At 37.4% G+C, this 22,158-nt stretch overlaps 3 protein-coding genes across 6 annotated transcripts; all 3 read right to left on the reverse strand.

The window, feature by feature from the left end:
- Positions 1 to 231: 231 nt before the first annotated feature.
- Positions 232 to 8,866, reverse strand: LOC113275747 (uncharacterized ATP-dependent helicase YprA-like). Of its 4 annotated transcripts, none has more exons than XM_026525308.1 (27): positions 8,527 to 8,866; positions 7,782 to 7,892; positions 7,425 to 7,542; positions 7,226 to 7,332; positions 6,807 to 6,962; positions 6,423 to 6,491; positions 6,219 to 6,341; positions 5,905 to 6,054; positions 5,679 to 5,810; positions 5,505 to 5,584; positions 5,130 to 5,224; positions 4,948 to 5,015; positions 4,749 to 4,850; positions 4,597 to 4,667; positions 4,239 to 4,346; positions 4,000 to 4,075; positions 3,574 to 3,710; positions 3,271 to 3,430; positions 2,974 to 3,153; positions 2,700 to 2,816; positions 2,064 to 2,219; positions 1,738 to 1,902; positions 1,530 to 1,642; positions 1,088 to 1,211; positions 860 to 955; positions 701 to 763; positions 232 to 585 (listed from the first exon to the last, which is right to left on the reverse strand). In XM_026525308.1, the coding sequence occupies exons 1-27, from the start codon at positions 8,683 to 8,685 to the stop codon at positions 514 to 516; spliced, it is 3,108 nt and encodes a 1,035-aa protein (XP_026381093.1). In that variant the 5' UTR covers positions 8,686 to 8,866; the 3' UTR covers positions 232 to 513. The 4 variants fall into 4 exon arrangements, 3 of the variants coding, with proteins under 3 accessions (XP_026381093.1, XP_026381091.1, XP_026381092.1); XM_026525306.1 differs by having other exon boundaries at positions 7,782 to 8,441; XM_026525307.1 differs by lacking the exons at positions 232 to 585; positions 701 to 763; positions 860 to 955; positions 1,088 to 1,211 and having other exon boundaries at positions 1,604 to 1,666; positions 7,782 to 8,441.
- A 451-nt stretch (positions 8,867 to 9,317) lies between these two features.
- On the reverse strand, positions 9,318 to 16,703 carry LOC113275749 (ABC transporter G family member 31-like). Its single transcript, XM_026525309.1, has 22 exons — positions 16,258 to 16,703; positions 15,502 to 15,622; positions 15,263 to 15,436; positions 14,904 to 15,066; positions 14,655 to 14,731; positions 14,401 to 14,542; positions 14,003 to 14,304; positions 13,642 to 13,923; positions 13,215 to 13,531; positions 12,979 to 13,139; positions 12,792 to 12,895; positions 12,516 to 12,672; positions 12,340 to 12,405; positions 12,106 to 12,233; positions 11,700 to 12,026; positions 11,315 to 11,605; positions 11,129 to 11,212; positions 10,840 to 10,973; positions 10,125 to 10,524; positions 9,935 to 10,022; positions 9,684 to 9,850; positions 9,318 to 9,584 (listed from the first exon to the last, which is right to left on the reverse strand). The coding sequence occupies exons 1-22, from the start codon at positions 16,590 to 16,592 to the stop codon at positions 9,318 to 9,320; spliced, it is 4,287 nt and encodes a 1,428-aa protein (XP_026381094.1). The 5' UTR covers positions 16,593 to 16,703.
- A 405-nt stretch (positions 16,704 to 17,108) lies between these two features.
- LOC113275750 (protein MICROTUBULE BINDING PROTEIN 2C-like) lies at positions 17,109 to 19,992 on the reverse strand. The gene is made up of 5 exons (XM_026525310.1): positions 19,630 to 19,992; positions 19,425 to 19,508; positions 18,249 to 18,590; positions 17,564 to 17,779; positions 17,109 to 17,429 (listed from the first exon to the last, which is right to left on the reverse strand). Exons 1-5 carry the CDS (start codon positions 19,831 to 19,833, stop codon positions 17,259 to 17,261), a joined length of 1,017 nt encoding a protein of 338 aa, XP_026381095.1. The 5' UTR covers positions 19,834 to 19,992; the 3' UTR covers positions 17,109 to 17,258.
- Between the last annotated feature and the right edge of the window lie 2,166 nt (positions 19,993 to 22,158).

Here is a 22,158-nt window from a genome sequence, read left to right on the forward strand (position 1 = left end):
GTCCTCAGTCTCTTTTAGCTGGTATTGGTATAATAACTCAAAATCATGCAGGTCAATATGCAGTGGGAATCTTGGACTTTAACTGGAGCAATAGAAATAGCTAAATACTATGGGTGGAATCAAGTGATCTTCGAGACTGATAATCTGAATATCAGCTCCTTGGCAGTGTCCCTCTTCTTAAGAGGTGTAAAAATAACTCTGTGTGATCTTGTGTTTTTGTATATAGAGAGTGTAATAAGGTAGCTGATGCTTTAGCTAAGACTGCTCGTAAACATAATCTGTGTGGGGATTGGTGGTCCAATCCACCGGATGTATTAATTTCTCATATAGATTATGATGTAAACAACCTTTCTGTTTAATATTATGTCTCTTTGTTCAAAAAAAAATTATGTGAGGCAGAAGATACTATAACTTCTGATATTCGGCCTTCATAAGACTCAAACCAATTAGTAGAATCTTCATAGTACACTTCAGCTATTCCGCAAATGTGAATGATGTTTTTGGATCCTTCTGCTATAATTGAGTTCCCTGGAATTCTGAGGCGGGCCGTTTGTTGAAGTACAAATCCTCAGTTTCAATAACACCCTGGTTAGTCAGAAAAATAAATAAATTAAGGGCAACTTAACAGGAACATTTCATGTGGTAGAAATGATTTTGAAACAAAATGCAGCTTTAAGCTATAACACACACTCAGACTCACCTTAAGAATCATAATGGCAGCACTCTTATCAAGAACTTCATTGTACTCGTGGCAAGATAGAGTCTGCAACAACCAAAGACTATGAGAAACGACAATTGTGGAGGGAGGGATTCTGAAACTGATTTTGTTTCTACACGGGAGGGAGGGAGGGGAAATAACCTGAACACAGTTCGGGCAGCCAACATTCATAGAACAGCAGCCTCCTGTGACTAGTTCCAAGGCAGCACCTAAGAGTTCTCTAAAAAGTGGTTGTACCTAAACACAACATTTCCAGTTTCCACATTCACAGGCACTCCATAATACGAATTAATGGCATGTTCATTGTTTACTCGTATAAATAAAGGGTTAACGACAATGCTCATGCATAGAAGATTCCATGTTACTTGCCTGTGCAGAAAGTCCAATGCCACCCGGGTGCTGATCATATAACAGAATTCTTTCTGGAAAATAGCGAGTATCGTGAGGATTTGCACACTCTGTACCCATGTCAGAGGAGTTGCACTGTATGAACCTACATGCAGTTTCAATACTGAATAAGTACACTCACGAGTAACAAGATGCAACAATGTGATCAACATTGGGGAAAGGCATATTGAAATGTACAAGCAGTTAGGAAGTCAAATATAAATCAAGTTCACTCAAAAAAGGAAAAAAAAAAACTGAACATCTTTGCATAGCAGCCAATGCCGTGATTGAGAATAACTCCATCAAACTTTTTGCACCAAAAACTATTATTTCACAGTGTTATCATCTAACAGTATAAAACCCACTAGTGCTGCAAAGACAGATTTGGTGAAGTACATGTAAAGTTTTACTTTTGCCAACTTACAGAGGAACCACATTCAGAACAGCATGTGAAGCAGCATGTAAGCCAGCACGAAATGAGTAACTCTGAGTTTCCACTTCTTTCTTGATTGATTGTGGAACCCGAATCCAAACTGCCTGTTAATTTAAGGTAAAGGAGGACTGCAACGATAAAATCATGCTTGAAGACACAAACTTTCGCTATGATTTTGGGACAAAGAACGATTTCTAACCTGTGATTCATATGAATATTGAGGAAGTGTAAGATCAACCGAGTCAATGATTTCGCCGCTTCGTCGCTGAACGCGAAAGAAGCCAAACCAACTGGTGGTTACTTTGCAAGTATGAGCTTGAGAAGTGGTTCTTGAATGGGTCTCAGGAACCTTTACAGGATAGGCCTGAGCATCAAAATAAATATGGCGATTATAGTTTCTTTTTTATATCAGCGCCTTTGTTATAATCTGCTGTCGTTTAAAGACTTCTACTAGGCAAGTATTCCCGTAAAAAATTAAACTAAACAGAGTACAGAATGACTAAATCGAACAAGTACCAAACATACCACATCCCCACCAACCACATGAATGTCTGTGCAATCACGTGTCTTTGTGTAGTACTTTAAATCAGCTCGTTGACAAAAGGCAAGTTTTGACGATAAATCTAGGACCTTCACTAAATAAGTTTTACCTTGATGCAGACATACTGCACCTTCATAAAGCTGCATGAAAAAGTAGATGTTTAAATGTCTTTCTCTATTAATAATGTATTAATATTCAATCCAACAAAAAATACATAATTAAGGAGGATAATACATGCATCAGTGAATATTAAATGCTACCTAGGGATGCACTACTGCAAACATGTGAATGAGTGGAAATCATTTAGCGAACAACCAAAAAATCCAATTTAGAACAACAACAAACATCTCAGCAAAGAATAACCAATATTCCGTGGGACAGAAAGCCATTTCTGTCCAAAAGGCATAATAACTCACATTCATGGCAAACGAAAGAAACCCATGATTTTTGGGCAAAGGCATGAAAACTACTCTGACCATGCAGAAAGGCAGAATAACCATGGTTCCCAGGAAAAAAGGTGTTTGCAAAACTGGAGAACACATGCCTGGCTAAGAAATGCAGAAGTTAGAGGAGAAAATGAAAGCTAAACATTGAGCTCATAAAGAACTCCACCGACATACCTGAAAGAAAGCCTTACTTTCCTCGATTTCTTCAAGGACTTCATCTGTTTCGTTGTTTATTAATTTGTACTTCTCAGTCTCAATTGCCCGAATACTAATTGCATGTGAAGGTCTCTTCTGATAAACATTTTTATTTGAGAAAAGAACATAAGAAACATGAGAGTGCAGTTTTTAAATATCAAAAAGAGAAGAAATTAAATATCAAAAAGAGAAGGAAAAAAAAAGTTGCGTAGTTTAAAATTCAATAAGATTTTTTTTGCTACAGGTTCTATACCTCATGGCCAATATAGCTCCATATACGGGTTGATGAATCACGCATCGGATGATAACTTAGACATCCTTTATTGGTTAGAGCCAATATTGCATTATGTAAACCAGGACCAAAATATTTGTCATCATATAACATATTTAGTGGGTGTTCCACAGCCGCACACATAAGATGCTGCTCAAGCACCTACAAAGATGACATAAACTATATAAAAGGCAACTCTGACCAAGCGATATGGACAATACATAAAACAAATGTAAAAGAGCAACAGTAATTTAAATAGACATCAAATGCTTCAAGTACCTGCTTGTTTTGAGAATCAACGTGACAACACTCGATTGGTCTCCTGAAAAGCTTTTGCGGAGATTTCATGAAGTATTGGTCAAGAGGCCCTTCAAATGCGACATATACTGCAAGTGACGGTCTTTCCCTTCTCCCAGATCTTCCAGCTTGTTGCCACAAACTAAATATCAAATAAACAACCAAATATCAAGACTCAAGAGGATGAAACGAGGATCTTACATAGAAGATTCACAAACAGCTTAATCATTAACTGTCCATAGTTCAACCTTAGCAAGAACATAGATGGCTATTATTAATGAGTACCTGGAGACACTACCAGGAAAGCCAAGATGCAGTGTTGCATCAATGTGTCCAACATCGATACCCAATTCAAGTGCATTTGTGGCGGCAACCCCGCGAAGCTTCCCCGTAAAGAATTCATTCTCTATTCTCCTCCTATCCTGTGTTCATGTTTGAATTTACATATCATTTCGACTTATTCTAGGTACAGCGGCAGATCTTTGGAAAGAGGATAATAAAAGCTTCAGGTTACAACTCAGAATCTTATGATAAATTCACTTATTTCCTAACAGTTCTTTTCTTAAAAAAAGACATACCAATGAACTACACCTGGCAAAGCAATTCCAGTTTATATGGTATCAACATTAATAACGCTATAGGAATGACAAATACAAAGCAAATAGGGTTTGCCTTCTGTGAGTTATAGGAAATATAACAACAGCGACAAACCTGAGAATTGTAGCCAGCACGATAAACACATATTGAATCAGCTAGATCAGGTGCCGTCTCCTGAAGAATTTCTTGCCTGTTACAGCATAAAAGTTATAATAAACATCCTTTTTCATTAAAACTAAAAAAGGCTCGAAAACCGATTAAAAAAGAGAGATTGAAAGAGTTTAGTAAGTCCAGAAGGTCGATACATTTAGTGCATTTTAAAGAAAGAACTATATGAGGCTGAAGTAACATACGTATAACATAGGACAAGCTCACTGAGTTTACGCGTTTTACAAAAAGCGATGCATCGAAGCCCGTGCTGAACCATCTCCGCGAAAAGAGAGGATACCTCAAAAATTGGGCTGCATATCAAGAAAACATAAGAAATAATACAAGATAAATAAATATTATTTATAATAAAAAATAAATTGGGCTGCATATCAAAAATTATTCTTTGTAAAAACTAAAGATGTAGTGTCCCTGAAATAAATAAATAAATATGCAATACATTTACAAAGCAAAAAAGCACAAATACTACTGTACTCAGAATCAAGGTATCATGCCAGACATGGAAAATTCAAAAGATGCCATGCTCAATTTACTTTTTTCTACCTTGACCTTCTGGTGATCACCACTTTTTCCGGAGACTTAGTTGTACTCGTCCTGCTCCGAGTTTTTGAAACCTGTAATTAGACAACTTTGGAACCTAATAAAAACAGGGATGCAACTCAAACTATAAAACCTTATTTACAAAAGACACCTACAGTTTTCATATATAAGGGAGGATTCCACAACATGAAAAGCTTTGGGCCACAGGGGCTTCCATCATTCTGAATTAGTTCCACCGTTTGGAGGTTAGCAAGCTCCTGAAGCAGTTCACATTCTTGTAAGCCTCTAAGAATTTATAAGCTTTTATAAAGCAATGTAATCAAGATAATAGTCATTTCTCTCTGCAACTCCTACCATAGCATGCTCACGGGGATTTGCAGAAGTTGCTGTACAAAATACAAATGAAGGATCACTACTGTACACTGCAAGCAAAGGCAACAAAAACTAGATTTTAATTAAAATATTTACAGAGTGAAAAGGAATCATGAATAGCAAGTGAAATGATCATTTAATCCCAACAAACAGTGTATAAGTACCATGAGCACAGAGCCTACGAAGTCTCCTCAGTATAAGAGCGGTATTGCATCCAAATGCTCCCTTATAAGTATGAGATTCATCAATGATGACAAACCTGATATAAGAATAGATATTTAAGGTAATTAAAAAAAAATGAATGCAGTTCAACTTGCAATCAGCATGGGCACCACTACTAAACTATCCACTCGAAAAATGCAGTTTATCCCATGGAATTATGGGTACTGGAAGATATATGAATTCCTGGCGTGTTTGGCAACTCACAAAATCTTTATCAGTTGACAGCTGTCTCACATCAATCATTTCTACCGGTACTACGAAAGCAAGAAAAATATAGTGATAGTTGAGACTAAAATCCTAGAAGTATCTTGGGTTACCTAAGATTTGACAAAATCCGCTGGAACTGAACATGGAATGGCAGGATTGACATGTGCAACATATCTGGATTTGTTATCAACTGCAGGAATGATGAACTCATCATAAACATGAGAAACTGTAACGGTTAATAGAGAGAATATCTTCAAAAGGTAAATAAACTGAAATAAATATACCAATCTAGCATTGTCACGGAGCCACATCCTGTCCCCTTCTGAAGTGTCACCGTCGTAAACACCAAAATTGAAGCCATTTTGCAATCCCTCTGTCATTTCGGACAAAGCTCTTAACTGATCTTGAGCCAAAGCCTGCAAAAATTGACAACTTAGGTTTTCATGAATGCTTTAGGAGAACCGTCATGGAAAGCCCAAAATATATATATCCACATTCTTCTTACACGACCTTTGTTGGAAATATGTACAAAGCGCAAGATAATAAATTATGAGACAATGCTTCCAGTACTGGTAAGTTGTAGCAGAGAGATTTCCCACTAGATGTCATAGTCGCCACAACAACATTTTTCCCAGCAAGTGAAGCTTGTATTGATTCAGCCTACAGTTAATATTTACAAGAGGCGGACGTAAACAAAAATATGGATGGATAGAAGAGTGGAAAATTCTTTTTTGACAATCAGAATAGCATATATATATATATATATAGAGAGAGAGAGAGAGTAAAAGAGCGAGAAAGGTAGAATATCACGACCAAGGCCATACTTGGTGGCTGTACAATTTAGAGATTCCAATTCTTCTAAGAGCAGACTGTGTGATTTCTGAGAGAATGTTTGGGATCTCAACGTGTACTGCTGTTCTTGCACCAATTTCTTCTACGTGGACTATCTGCATGAAATGAATACAATGGATAAAACTTTCATTTCACATCTTGCTTCCTGAAGTAAAAACACAAAGTATGGACGATACCTGCCCATTAGATCCAATGCCCTTCTTAAGATGTTCAACCATTTCAACTGGTGACAATGGGTTTGTTTCCTGTAGAATCAGAAGTTTTATCAACTTAATGAGACAAGTTCAATTTACACTGGTACAGTACTTTAGAAGTCAAAATTACAAAAAAGATAAACGCAGTAGATGGGAAAGTTTTATAGGCAAACACCAAGGTACACCATCCAATACTTTCACAAACTTATTTAACAATTAAGATTTCAATTTTCTGGCACATCAAAGGCATACTTGAACTAAGGAATTAGTGGAACATCGTCTTCGCAAGTGATTGAATTTGAGGAAGGAAACGTAAGACAATATCAGGAAAACGTAAAAAGTGTTAAACGAAGTGTGGACACCTACACAACATCTTGTTTGCCCAGATTGAGAACTTGAAGAACGATGTTTACTCGCACATTTTGCTTCTCTGTCTTTTGAATCTGCAACATTGTAACCCGTAGATATGAGATCTTCCAGGGACATAAGCTTGTCTATCTTGTTTCCAGATACTGTTTTACTCTGAATATTAAAATCATTGATTAGTTGACTGCAGTGATACAGATGTTACAACTGGAGCTCAAATTGAATAAAAGCATCATCTGTTTATTGCATATAAGTGTTTCAAGGAAGGGAAATGCAGCTTTCCTACTAGAAGTAAACTAGTTCGGGACATTTTTTTTCTACAGAGACAACTTAATCTATAATTGACAAGCATTAACTAGTAATTTTAGGTTCAAATTTTGGTATCAACCTTCATCAAATTTAAAAAGATGCAAATTTACCATGGAATTTTTAACAGCCTTCAATAAATTTGTTCTAAAGGAATACTCCCGTTTCTTTATCAAGTTCACAATATTTGAAGCAGGAGTCCCTTTTTTAGCTTCTGCACCTGCACATCAAGTCAAGAATACCAAATCAGAGGAAACTGTTAAGTCAAGACATGGGAGGAGGAGATGAAACATAAGCATATTGTCAACATACCTGCTCTGAAATTATTTGTCGAATTATATAGCCCATCCTCTTCTGTTGAAGAATCGACAATAAGAATGGCATCGCGGAATTTTGCACCTTCACACTCCAGATTACCAAGTCGCAGAACCTAAGAAGCAAAAGAAATAGAAATATGACTTCCAGCAACAAAGAGAGGATAGAATACGAAATGCACAAAATTCACTTAAGACTCCAGTATCTATTCTAACTAACATTATAATGACATTGAGTTTGATAAATCCTTAAAAGATAAGAGGAATATGCAAAAGCTACCTACCACAACAATATTTCCTTCATTTCAATACATACAATAGATTAACATTACTTGCTCCAAGTCGGCAAAATTACCTTGGGACAAAGAACTGATATACGCTCCAAATAATCAATACCAACTTCACATTCAAACCCGCAAAGTTTCTCCAACAATCTTTTTAAATGATCCCGCGTCACATTTCCACCCTGCATTTGCATAAACCCGGAGAAAATATTTACAACAGAAAAGATTTTCATAGTTGTCTTCAACCACGACGGACATAAGCAAGATTTTATGTCATCAGAGTACCCATTCACTAAAAACATACAGGTTCCAGTCTGTTCGTTTAACAAACAATTCACCGATTCCAAAACCTTAGTCCTTTCAATTTCCTCTTCATCAAAACTTTTCCTCCTCAAAATACTTTCCAAAACTTCATCCGATAAACAAACATTTCCCGACCTTTCCCCTTTTCTCTTACGTTTCATACTCTCCGGACTTCCTTCTCCTAATTTCTCCCTTTCTCCATCAAACAAATCTTTATCCGGAGGTCTCTCAGATAAAGATGAGATATCTTGCATTATATCATCCCACGCTGAATCCGCAAACGATGAAGATTTAGGCGGTGGTACTGTATTCTGATTAATCTTTAATTGTTGATTCTGTACTTTCTTAGTATAAGGAATTAGAACTATGAAATCACTATCTTTTATACAGTAACTGTTTATCTGATTTCCCAAACTCATTTTAGAACCCTATAAACAAAAATTAAATACCATATCAAGAAAATGAACACAAAATGAAAAAACCTACGAAATTTGAAGTTGTGATGTTTTTTACCTTGAAGAAGAGATGGAAATTGGGCGAATGCTGGGCAGGAATGAAGATTTGCTTCAGCAGGAGTTTTAGGTCTTGGATCGCAGAGCTTGGAGATATCGAAAGGGTACAAGATTCCCCACTTAGGGTTCTAATTTGAACATTTCTCTCGCTCTCTCCCATGTTTTTCCCGGGAGCCGTATTCGTTATTGGAAATTGAAACCCTAAGTCCCTAACGTTTATTTGGCGGGGGGGACCTACGTGGCATTGCTGACCGCTTTGGGCGTGCGCGCAGCGACTGCAACGGCTTCAGCCTTCAAGGAGGGTGCTGCAGAGTTGGTCGTGTATGCTGCTCATGACTGCTAACTGCTTGGAGGAGGGTTGCTAGGAAACTTCTTATCGAAAGAAAGAAAAAATGAACCTAGTCTCACCCCACATACTGCGAGGCATTTCGCATGTGGCTCATATAGCGCGTTTGGGTTTACATCCAGAAGTAATTTTTTGTGTAAAAATTACACCCGAAAAGTTAGTTTGAGTGTTTTATTAATAAATGAAAACTTCAAGAGGGGGATCATGGAGATGAAGATGATCCCAAGCACTAATAAAATAAGCAGCTAGTGTCCACGATTTTATATATGTATACATGAAGACTGGATAAAAGTTTTGAGACTGGAGTGGACAAATGTAAAATCTGTTTTTACAAAAACAACAATTGTTATAAAGGAAATGTCCTAAAATTCTTCAGTGAATTTTTTCTATTCTGTGTGTTAATTCTTGCTATTCATCGCCTCGGGTAGCTGTTTTTTATTTTTATTTTACCTTCTCTGGAAGTTAAGGATCTTGATAGAGGTAGCAAAGATACCAAAGAAGAAAAGGCAGAAACATAGAAGCACCGCTGCACTGACACCAATCATACCAGGACCATAGCCAAGGTTATTATGGATATACTCTTTCACAGTCCCGTCGAATCCAGCACCCACAATATGATCTTCTACATCACCTAACTGAGATGTTATAATGCCACGTAGAGTCCAAGCAACTGGGCAAATATAGTAAAACCAGAGCCACCATATTGGGATCATCTGCACCAAGAGAAGAATAAAGAGTAAAGACAACGAGAAATCAAGAAACGTGTTCTTGTGTGAGTACGTTAGCATTATGGTAAACCATAAACTACTTACAGGCTTTGGAACAAGAAAACCAGAGAGAAGATTCCACAATGAGTAAAATGCAGAAGAGAGCACAGCAGCCAAGTGCGTAGAAGGTGTTAACCCAACCGCCATCATCCCGTAGAAAGTGAAATACATGAACGTTAAGAACATAAACAACACGTACAGCAGGAATTTTACTGCAAAAAAAGAGAGAGAACTCAGTTATTTAAGTATCTAAGAAGTTATCATATTTTCATATAAGGATAACGTATCCTGTTTACCTAAAGTCCTCTCAAAGTTGATCATGAAGAAGGTGATGAAACCATATACTAATGTCTGGACGACAATGTATGGAATCTCAATAAGACCCTGTTGATAAGAAAAAGGAAATGTTAAGCACCAGCTTTGTCTATAAAACTTAAATAAAAACGAAATGCAAGGTGACATTTCTATAGTTGATATGGAACTTACTTGGGCAGCTGCATAAGGAAATGCAGCATACATTCCAGCTGCTTTCTCTCTGTAAAAGACCGTTCGCTCAATAGCAACTACTGGCTGTACTGAAGATGAATTATTCACACCAAGAAACAAGCATGCTGAATATAGAGCTCCCATAACAACCATCAAATCTTGTGTCGTGCTCCTTCTCGAACCAACATTCCAAAATACCGAGCCAATTATCAGTGCACTAATTGTAGTAAAGACTAACCGCACGACATTGTATTGAGGGCTTCTCCAGTAAACAAGATGTTGTTTCCATAAACAAGTTATGAATTGAGTTAAACGAGTTGTTGCAAATGTCGCTGAAAATGTCAGTGGTTCTGAACCAGGGGGTGGAGTACGCAATTCCTCAATCAAAGCTTCTACTCCCCTACAGAAACAATTGGAACAGGTTCAGATCCGCTTGTTGAAGAGCATTTGATACAGTATAAAAACAGCAACTGGTCCTACATGATGGAGTATGAGAGCACCCCATGTGAGAGGCCAGTAAATGATGCCACAAGGACAGTAAAAGATTAGTAGTGCCCCAAGTAAATACAGAACTTGGGCCACTCAGTTCCAAATAGTTTTAACTTTGAGAGCCTCACTTGTGACGCTCTCAGCTTCCATCTTGAACCAACTAGACGGAAGACGTAAACCAACTCTGGGATGCATAGTTACAATGAGAATGCTTCTGTGGTCTTACCTGAATTGTGCAGAATCCCTGTATATATCCGCAAAGTCTTGGCAAATTTTGTCTTCGGTAGCTGGTGTAGTGACCTCCAGCACCCATGTGGCTGGATTGTAGTCATCGGGTATAGGAGGAATTCCCTCAATACTCTGCGAAAGTTGAAAAATGATCCGAAACGCTGTTAATATATATGATTATGTACAAAACTGTATCAGCTTTGACACACTGCAAGGATTATGCAGTACTTAAACCACTTGGTCACGTATGTCTGGAAATATTGCAAGTAGGAGAATTTGCCAAGTACCTGAAAGTAGTCGATCAAGATATTCGAGCGCTCACCAAGCTTCCCACCGTATATAACTCGACCTCCTCGTTTCATCAAAAGTAGCTAAACCCAGACCAGATAGACAGCAAGATATCAGTGAGTATGTATATGTTTTAGGAGTTTGAGTACTAATTCACAAGATAAAAGGGCAAACAAATGACTAACCTCATCAAATGCTTCAAATATGTCAATGCTGGGTTGGTGTATGGTACAAACCACAGTCCTTCCCGTGTCAACAGTATTACGTACAGTACGCATTACGATAGCTGCTGCTCGAGCATCTAATCCAGAAGTGGGTTCATCCATGAAAATTATAGAAGGATTTGCGACTAGCTCCACCGCAATGGTCAGACGTTTTCTTTGCTCCGTTGACAAACCAGTACTCCCAGGCAAACCAACCAGAGCATTTCGTAGATTATTAATCTCCACCAGTGCCATAACTTCTTCAACAAACTCCTGCAGTAAGTGTGCGGTCATGGATTAATTTCCCCTCTACAAGATCAACAACAAACAGAAAGAAGTGCAAAACATCATCCAAGTAGTTACGAACTTTTTTGGTCTCTTGTCTGACATCGTTTGAAAGACGAAGTGATGCAGAGAACCAGAGTGACTCCTCAACTGTTACTTGAGGTGAATGTATATCCGTTTGCTCAACGTATCCTGAGATTCTAGCAAAAGTTTTTTGCTCTTTTGGGTACCCTGATATCCTGATATCACCTTCTACGTATCCACCAGTCTTCCTACCCGCAAGCACATCCATCAATGTTGTTTTTCCCGCCCCACTAGAACCAACTAATGCGGTAAGAACACCTGGTGAGAATGCTCCACTCACGTTTGACAAGAGTTGCAACTTCTTTTCTTTGGTACCTTTCATTTCCTGAGGGTATATGCACAATTAAGTTAAAAAAATTTTAAAAAAATCAAGTGAATGAAAACCGGAAGATTTAGATATTTACCTTGGGCATGTCAACAAAGTAATTGACATTATGGAATGTCATTGTTAATGGTTTAAATGGAAGAATCATTCCCTTGTCAGAAGCTCTTCTTTCCAGAGGAACCTGCTTCTGTTTTGAATTATCTATTGCTGCAATTGTCAAGTTACTCTTACTGTGAGAAAAAGCATGTGTAATTTTTTTTATATAAACAACCAATTCTGATACGAAAATAACGAAAAAGAGTTTTGAACTGACCACCAGTTTCATTAGCATTTTGTTCTTTGTCATCTGGAGTAATCATTGCTTGCGCCTTTGAAAGAGCTGTGTGGCAAATCACATACGTCGATATGTTAAGTTGTAATAAAATGCGAACAATCCAAGAAACTAAGGATTTTAAGAACTAAATTGAAAACTTAAAGCTGCACACTCACGATTTAGGTAAGCCAATGCAACAGTCACCAGGTTATTGAACAGAAATGCAAAGCCTAATAAAACACCTACGCCAATCCAATACCAGTAATCTTCAGTAGGAAGACCATGTGATTGGAGAACATTATCTCCTACTGTGGTGTTTGCATATTTAGAATGCTGTCATAAAACAGTGGAGCAGTTAAAAGACTGATCCATATTACTCAAAATTAGCAGTGTTTATTGATTAAAACAACATAAAGAAACGAATAATTAGCATAACTACTCTGTTACAATACCTGCATCCATCTTGTTGCAGTAAACTCATTGACGGAAATTGCACGTTGTCCATATGATAATGGGGACAACCAAAAAGCCCAAACCCACCATGGCTTGATCATTGCTGGAGGTGGAACACTAGAGCATTAGGGGATTATCAAGTAAGAGTGTCACGCTACATATTGAGTAAGGATAACTAAAGCAAACCTTTCGGAAGGACAAATCCACCCAACAGGAATATAATCAGGATGGCAGCAGACCCATATGTATTAGCAATGATCATATCCCTTGCAGTAGCAGCCATCAATCGGAATAGGCCCAAAGCCATTTGATGTACAGAAAAGAGTAGGAGTATGAACCGGAAAAACCTACGATAAGGAGTTGGTAAGTGAAAGGAAAGTGAAAGGTGCAATTAAATGTAGTGACATCATCAAATAACTTACCTTCCAGCACCAGGAGCAAAGCCAACAGTGTAATATACCACAACTGCCCATACAACGGCTTCAATGACGGAGTAAGGTACACGCAAAAGCCAACTCGGTATGGACCATGCCCAGGCAGGATGAAAGTAATTATCTCTCTGCTTGTAGAATATCGGGAGACGGGATATCATAATAGGTAATTCAGAGAATCCATTGAACATCATATGCACCAGCGCGAAAAACAAGCATGAAAGATAGAGGTTTCCGTTTATCTCATCTGTAGGATGTATTCTTGTTCGTAGAAACATTGTGCATGTGATAAACCCAACAATTGCAACCTGCAAAAGACGCAATGCAAAATGATACACAGAACTTTATTTGAAAAATACACAAGTTCTGGTAGTACAATAGTGAAAAGGAGAAACAAAGAGATCTGTATACAACATACTTGGAATGTTCGGAATATATAAAGAAAGCGATGCCTGCTAAGCAGTAAACTTTCTCGAGCTAAGCATGTCTTGAAGAGTTCTTTCTTTGATACAGCATACTGCTCTTGAGAAAGAGCTGAAGGAACAGACTTTTGTTTATCATACGGAACAGAGAGATTTGAAGCCATAGCCCTTCCATAAATAGAATTTTCAAATGCTTCTCTAATTTTTAAAACAGGAAGATATTCATATGGTCTTGAATGATCAGCCCAGTATTGTTCTTGGTCTTTTACCGAAGTAACCTGAAATTCAAGTTAAGTCACATACTGGGAATGATATGAGTAAATAACTGTAGGTGAATGATCATTTCAACAACACTACCTCTTGAAGAAAATCAGCAACACCCTTGCGAGGTGGCAGTTTAAAGCCTAATGATTCAAAGAACTCTACAACATTTTCTAGAGGACCTTGATAAACAATGTGCCCTTCCGATAGTAGAATTAGATCATCGAACAGATTATATGTCTCAGGTGCAGGTTGAAGTAGAGCCATCAATACAGTACCGCCCATTTGATGCACAAAATTTCGAACACATTTCACAATTTGATATGTTGTAGAACTATCAAGTCCAGTGGAAATTTCATCCATTAAAAGCGTCTTTATTGGCCCAACTATCATTTCTCCTGCATGTATGGGAAGAAACTTATACAGTTAACTGAAACATCTACACGAAGTTAATTGATAAACAAAGTGTGAACAAAAACAGCAAAATTCAGTACCTGTAGTAACTCTCTTTCTTTGACCACCTGAAACACCTCTAAGCATATCATTACCAACAAGGGTATCACCACAAACGCCAAGGCCAAGAACTTTCAGAATGTAATCTGTTGCTAGACTATGTTTACCCCCGACAGAAGATGCCTACACGTTTAAGTTTTATTTCAAGGTAAACAACATGGAACCAAAAAGGTGAATTCTAAAGACCAAAAGTGATGATAGTCCTTGATATAGAGGTAACAGGATTAGTAAATACCTTCATAAATGCATCGATTTCTGGATTTGGACGTATATTCTGTTCCTTCTCTAGTCTAACTAGATCTTTCAAGTATGCTGCGTATGTAAATTCACCACCAGTTAGAATCACAAAATGTAGCAGCAAGTTATTGGACTAATCTTAGTACAAGTACATATGAAAGTTGCGTAAAAGCAGTATATTTTCTAGAAACTAGAATGAGGTTTGATATGTTAACTTGGAAGTAGAAAGAGACAAATGATAATTCACCTCCGAACCCATCGCTTGCACCTTGAAACCTTGCAGCATAATCTAAAGTTTCACGTACTGTTAGCTCTGCAATATGATTATCTGTTTGGCCAATGTATGCTGCACTCCTCTTTACACAAAATTCATCAAATGTTTGACCATTGAATGTAATAGTCCCACTTTTCTGATGCACAAATGTGATTTATACGTTGTGTCAGTTCTTTCAAATTAGAAAACAAAATTTTTCCCAAAAAAAAAAATCGATAAATTCCTTGTTTGAGAGCAATAGTAAGCAACCCATTTTCCTCTGGTTAAAACCCCCTCCAACATTTTGGTAGAATGCAAAATTCGCGGGCACCGTATCTATACATACTACTAACCTGTAATGTTGATTCGAGCTTTCCGGCAAGAGCTTTTAACAATGTTGATTTACCAGAACCTGGTGGTCCCAGCAGCAATGTCATCCGTCCAGGTTTAACGAAACCACTAGCATTGTTCAAGATAGTCAAGGAATGCCTTTGTGGGCGAAATATCTTCAGACTAACTAATACGTCCTGCACAAATTATATTCAGTTATCAGAAAATTGTATAAGCCAAAGACAAGAGTTTTGGTATTTACCTCCATGGTGTCACGAACATAATTGACAAGAGTAGGTAATGCTCTAGAGCTTGTTTGAACATCAGCTGTGATGTGCAGTCTCTCAAACCTTACTTCAATTTCCGGAATCTCCAATCCAACTCTATTTGAAAATCAAGAATCATTAAAAATCGTACCAAAAATAATTTTAAAAAATGGAAATATGTTTTAGAGTCCAGAGGCAACAGTATTCCATTTTTGAAAAAATCTTCATAGCTAGGACCAAGCTCTCTTTTTGTTGCCCTACTGTAAGCATTTTTGGCTCCACCACTATTGCCATTGAATAATTTTACGGGCAAAGTGAGGAATGAAAAGCAAGCCTTAAATTTTTATGCAATAATACTGAGGTTTGTATAAATGTCTGCAGTTCTAAACAAGAATCAACTCCATCCTCACTAAATATATTTTTCTCCAGACGACTCTCTGCCAGTCCAGAGAGAGCATGACAAAAAAGATTTGGTACCTCTATGAGAAATGATCTCCATATTGTGAAGATCTAGATATCATCTTTTCATCGAAGTACATACTAGATTAGGTATTGCATTAATCAATAAAGACTTCATTGTGCACGAGAAAAACTAAATCATGCATGAAGATTTCTCTAACTAGATGACCTAAGCCATTAGCTCTTACGCTGGTTCACTTTTTTTCTAAAAAGAAATTAGACACATAAAGAATGTGAAACTGATCACACAAAAGCAATAACAACAAGAAAAGGAAATATATAGACGTACGTACCGGTTGAGTCGATCTTTAACAGCAGATAAAAGATTATAATTGTCTTGTTCATTGGTAGCAAAAGCTTTCTTAACAACAAGTTGACGACCAAAACGATCAAGTTTACGAACATCAATGGTTTCATGAGTAGATTCCTGACCATCTGATTCAGATGGACTTTTCTTCAGTATAGCGAAATTTGATCTCTTTTGTGTCGGTAATCTTTCAAGTGCTGCCCATAATAACTCTTCTTCATCTTGTGCATATGATTCTGCATTTGATGGCCTTGCAAATGATTCGTTTCCTGTTTCTAATTCTATCTCAAAATACTCTGATCCATTGGATGCAGCAGCCATCGAATGCACAATGAATTCTTCTTCGAACTAGTTAGGGTTTTTAAACCAGTCTCTATACAGACTGGAATTGCATGGTTTGATCGAAAACAGGTGTTTGGGAATATCAAGTAAAACAAACTCTGGAGTCACCCCTTGTTTATAGGAGTAAAAATACCGGATCACAAACAAAAGTTTTTATTTCAACAAATGACAAGTGCTGTTATTTATCATCCAAAGGCTAGTATTAATAACAAGCTATGTATAGAGTCTACGCGTCTAGCCGACTAATGCAGTTATGATGCAGTTTAAGTTGCACTTTGCTTATTCTCCCATGTTTTTCCCACGAGCCATATCCGTTTGTTTCTAGAAGTTTTGCACCTGACTCGGTTGGCACATATCTGTCTGGATTCAGGCAAAACAAAACTACTAAAATAGTAATGGACAGAAGTCTGATAGACGATGACCATTACATGTTAGCCATATATCTGTCGGCTGGCACATATCTGTCTGGATTCAGGCGTTAGAACTTAGACGTTATTTACCAGGTAAACAAAACCATTAAAATTAGTAATGGACAGAAGTCGGTTTGAATGTGATATAACAACACAAATCTTGATATACGATTACCATTACATGTTAGTCATATACGAGTTACTACAATCAAACAACTCAGCATTGCTTATTTTTTTATCTAGAAGAAATTTTAGTTCCTAGAACAAAAGATTGAAGCCGTAGTCTTGCCTTGACAGCCAATGCTAGTGAATCCTCATCTTGGATTTCTTTTGCAGTTGCAAGAGCAGAGATATATGCCTCTCTTGCCTCTTCCATTTCCTGCATCTCCTTCTCATCCATATAACCCTGAAACCAAGTTTGACGTTTTGGTGAAAAATCAACAACTGCAAGAAGGCTAATTTCAAACATCAAAATTCCCATAGTCACCTAACCAAGAAAAAAAATCAAATATGCAATAAACAAGATAAAAATAAGATTACCATATACGGAATATCTGAATGATACGGAGTGGCATCATAATCTTCAGCATAGGGTTTGGAGTCATTCTTCGATAATCCTTCAAGTAACAACATAAAAGCGGAAACCTCTCCCTCCATTGAATCGATTTCCTCTTGTAGCTTCTCAGCTTTTTTATCAGACATGGACGCTTCCCACTGCAATTTTTCCAGGGCGGCCTGCCTGTCTGCAAGCTTGATCTGAGAGAAAAAACACAAGGATTCGGAGTTACTCTTTTCTGTTAACAAACAGACGTAAAAAGTTTACTAGACCAACCAAAAGCAGTCCCTAACAGAGAAGGAAAATATAAGCCCAACTTCGTTAGGCTGTGCAACAAAATTTATTGAAATGCCTTCTACTTTGCAGTTTGCATCTAATTTAGGTGACATGTGGCACCATCGGGATGGTTCAAGCCAAATGATGGAGAGTAAGTTAGTTGGTGTGTTTATATCCATGCTCTAGTCTAGGATTCTAAACCAGTTGTATCTTAAGAACTCTTGATATTTGAGTAGTATTCTGTGCAATTTTCACAAGATCTTACATTACTAGAATGGATTTGAATTTAAGAAAGCTCAAGACATTTCATATGACTGTTGGTGTTTTTTGATGAAACTTGGAATATTGTATTCATTTGAATTTGCACTGAGATGTTATGAGAAATTTGCATACCTTTGCATCAGAAAGCTGCAAATGAGCAGATTTAATTAATGAATCCTTCTCTGCGGCTTGGCGTCTTAGTTCCTCAAGCGTCACATTCATTGAGTTCATCTGATCCAGTGAAGTCTCTGTCGATTTAAGGAGTGTTTCTTTCTCCAGTAATTTCTTTTGTAAATTTTCTACTTGTTCCTGTAGAGCAATCAAATCTTCTCTACCCTTTCCCGGCGAAGCCCTTGATGAGAACATCTTAAACTCATCAGCACAACCATTTATGCTTGGGTCATTATCTCCAAGACCCCTTCTCTTTTTACCAGGTATAGATTGAGTTGCTTTCCTTCCTTTTGGTTCACCAATCTGCGACATCATAATATCAAATGATAAATCCAAAATCAAAACATTAACTAGCAATAACAAATTCAGCATATAATGTATCACTTCCCCTCAGTGATATCCGACTGTGTTAAGGATCGAGCAAGAGAGAGGAGAGCATAAACGCGGAAGCATTAAACGTCTACATTGATAATAATCTTGGTCTCTTTCTCATTGATTTTTCAAGCTATTTATCCAATCACAAGACTTGGTTCTCAAGACGCAAGATAAGCTAAATTATATCTCCTAATTATAGTATCCTATTATACTTCCTGATAGACTGAAATGTAAACAAGCTGAAAAAAACATGCACAAGATACCAAATATTTAAAAGTCTCAAACCCCTTGTATCAATATCATACAATCCGACAATTTAGTTCACTCTACTGACTACATTGTACTCCAGTTGTATGCCTATATTCCAAACTACGCTACAATTATCAGAACATTCCAAAGTCAACAAGGTATAAGAAAAATGTATCCCCTTTTTGTCTCCACATTCCAAAGTTTGGAGTATTTATTGTGCCATTCTATAAAGAAATTGTTGAACCACAAATTTGGATTGCCCCTAACACAATAACCAAAACTAAACCCTACTTCTCTTCAACCACATTGCCGTGTTTCAAGGAAAACAAAACCCTAGACCATCTATTTAACATTTTCTCTTGCTACATACTATCATTTGCACAGCACTGCTAATCTCCACATAAAGTAAAATTCAGATGCTAGCATATAATTACCCTGAAATTTTCTTAATATTCAATTTTCCAAAATTACTCCAATTCATACAAAATCTCCTAAAAGAGTAAATTGTCTCACCTTCTTATTAAATGAATCTCCAGATGGAGTCTTTGTGCAGATCAGAGACGCTCGCCGAGTAAATGACGGATTAGTTCTACGATCCTGAATTTAAAAAAACACCGATAAATTTGAACCCAAAGATTAAAAAAAAATCATAATAGGGAAAAAAAAATTCGAGCAAAATTGGGAAAAATCTAGAAGTGAAGGGGTATTATATACTAACCATGAGAGATTCAACCAGCGGTACCATTTCAACAAGGTTCTTGTACAGTACTTTATCAAAATTACTTCCATTTCCAGAAGTAGGAGGCTTTTGATTTGGTGAAGATGACTGAGCTTCTCCGGATAACCATGATTTTGGGTCTCCACCACCATGACTACTCCCATTATTATCTTGTAAATCCACAAAATGTTGTTGCTCAAACATTCCTTTTCTCTTCAAATGTAAGTAGAAAACGAACCCTAGAGAAGTTGGGTGAAAGAGTAAAGTTGAAATTTTTCCAGAGACTGAAAACGGATACTCTCTTCTCTACTCTTTGTAAAAACGTCTGATTCTTTCCGGACACGAAGATCTATTTTTGGAGAGAGAATATTGTGTGTGTTATATCTTTTGAATGATGCAGAGATTTTCTTTCGAATATGCCCTCAATGTTTGGGTGTATTACAGTAATGACACTAGTTTAGATTAAGCTAAATTATTGGATTTTGCCATTTTGGCGCCTGTTTAATTTGAAACACAAAGAGTATTAATGTATTATTGTTCGACGGACGCTCCTCTGTTGGGGGTGTTATCGTGTGAACTGTGAACAGAGCTAGAATTTGAAAAAGAAACCAGTTTATACGTTGTATATTAAGTTACCAGTGTAAGGGTAGTGATGTATTTTCAGTGACTTCATTAAAGCCGTCCCGCCTGCTGTTATCTGTCATCCTCTAGGCATACGCTACGGGCATAAGAATCCTCTCCTTTTCTCAAACAAAGTCACATGCATTAGATGGTCCACGCCTTGAAAAAGAGAAATGCTAGATACATGACAGCCTCATGCATCAAGTCAGGTGTCAAAGAGCTTTCTCTCGAAACTTAGCGAAAAGTCAATCTCCAAGTCAAAATTAGTCAATCCAAATCCGAGTTCATTTAATTTGATCTGATCTGTATTTATTTGTTCAATCATCAGCTTTAATTGCTTGTCTGAATCCTTCTGTTTGATTTCTTGTTTTGGATTTAGTTTTTTTAGTAAAATTCTCGATGTTTTTCTTACCCTAACTTCTGTTTTTCTTGTTACCCATTTCTTCGTGTCGATCTCTGGTACTAATTGATCTGTTTTTCTCCGTTAATGGCAGATTAATCTTCTCCTCTATCTGTTGCCACGCATGGTGTTGCAGTATTGTCCCATCAATTATCTGGGTTTCTCAATGGTTGGCAGTATCAAAGTTGGCGTCTTCAAAAGTTGGCCTTATCTAACAGTGGTGTGTAGATTCTTCGTCGTTATCTTATTTTTCCATAGCTATCTGTTTGTGAATCGTTGGTTTGGATTTAACAAGCTGCTACCTTTTTTGATCTCTACTTCGGATGTTATCTCTATTTTTTTTAGCAGTTTTGATTCCTGCAACTTTTTATCTGTTCTTCCAATTTCTTAAACCTTTACCCCATACTTATCCCTTTTACCTCTTGCCACCTCCTTCATGTTTTGATTATAAAACCCATCTCACAACCTTCTTCTTTCTTCATACCCTCTTCTGTTTTGTTATCTCCATCTTTCTCCTTATCTTCATGGCTCGCCCTTCTTTGAATAATATTGCTCACCATTTGGAAAGTGTTTCTATCAGTGAAGAACCAATTAGGAGAAGAGTGATTATGCATTCTAATACTGCTATCTTAGCTGGAATTAGAGATTGGCAGTTTAGTCTTGCTGGTAAGCTTTATGCTCCGGGGGTTATGTCTTGGCAGGATGCTGAACGTGCAACTAAATTTATTTGGCCCCAGCTTCGAAAGCACAATCAATGGTTTGTCCAGGTGCGTGGTTTAGAACCAAATATTTTTGTTATCAAGTTTAAAATTTCAGAAGATAAAGATGCAATTTTATTTGGTGGAGCTTGGAACTTTGATGGTCATTTGATTGTCTTAAAGGATTGGAATCCCACTATGGATTATCGTTTACTGGATTTTACGGTATCTCCTTTCTGGTTAGAATATAAATATCTTTTACCTGAATTCACCTATGCTGATATTCTTCGAATGTTTGGTAATATTGTTGGGGAAGTTAGAGTTATAGAACCAGATGGTGTGAATCCTCCTACATCCTCTAAGTATAGATCTCTTGTTCTCATAAATGTTAACACTCCCCTTATTACTGGTATAACTACTGCTAATGCTGCTGGTGTAACTAGGTGGATTGGGTTTTTTTATGAGAAACAGCCATATCGTCTTTGTCCTGATTGTAAAGTTCCCAATCATGAAGAGATTGACTGTGCAAATATGACTCATACCCGGCATGAGATGGAAGAAATTGTTCGGGGTTTTGGTTTCGTAGAGCCCATTTTACCTCCTCAAAGGAATCCTGAGCAAGAGGCACAACTCTTTCTACAACATGGGTCTCAGAGACGGGATAGACTACGGCAACCTATGGAACAACAGCCTAGACCCTTTGATGGTATGCGCCTTTCAATCTTCTCGGCCACTGATTCAGGTTCTGGTGCTTCCTCTTCTTATCACAATCAAGCTAGACCCTCTTCTCCTTTGAGACCTTCCTTTCCT

This window comes from Papaver somniferum, chromosome 4 (genome assembly GCF_003573695.1).
Source record: "Papaver somniferum cultivar HN1 chromosome 4, ASM357369v1, whole genome shotgun sequence".
Lineage (NCBI taxonomy): Eukaryota > Viridiplantae > Streptophyta > Magnoliopsida > Ranunculales > Papaveraceae > Papaver > Papaver somniferum.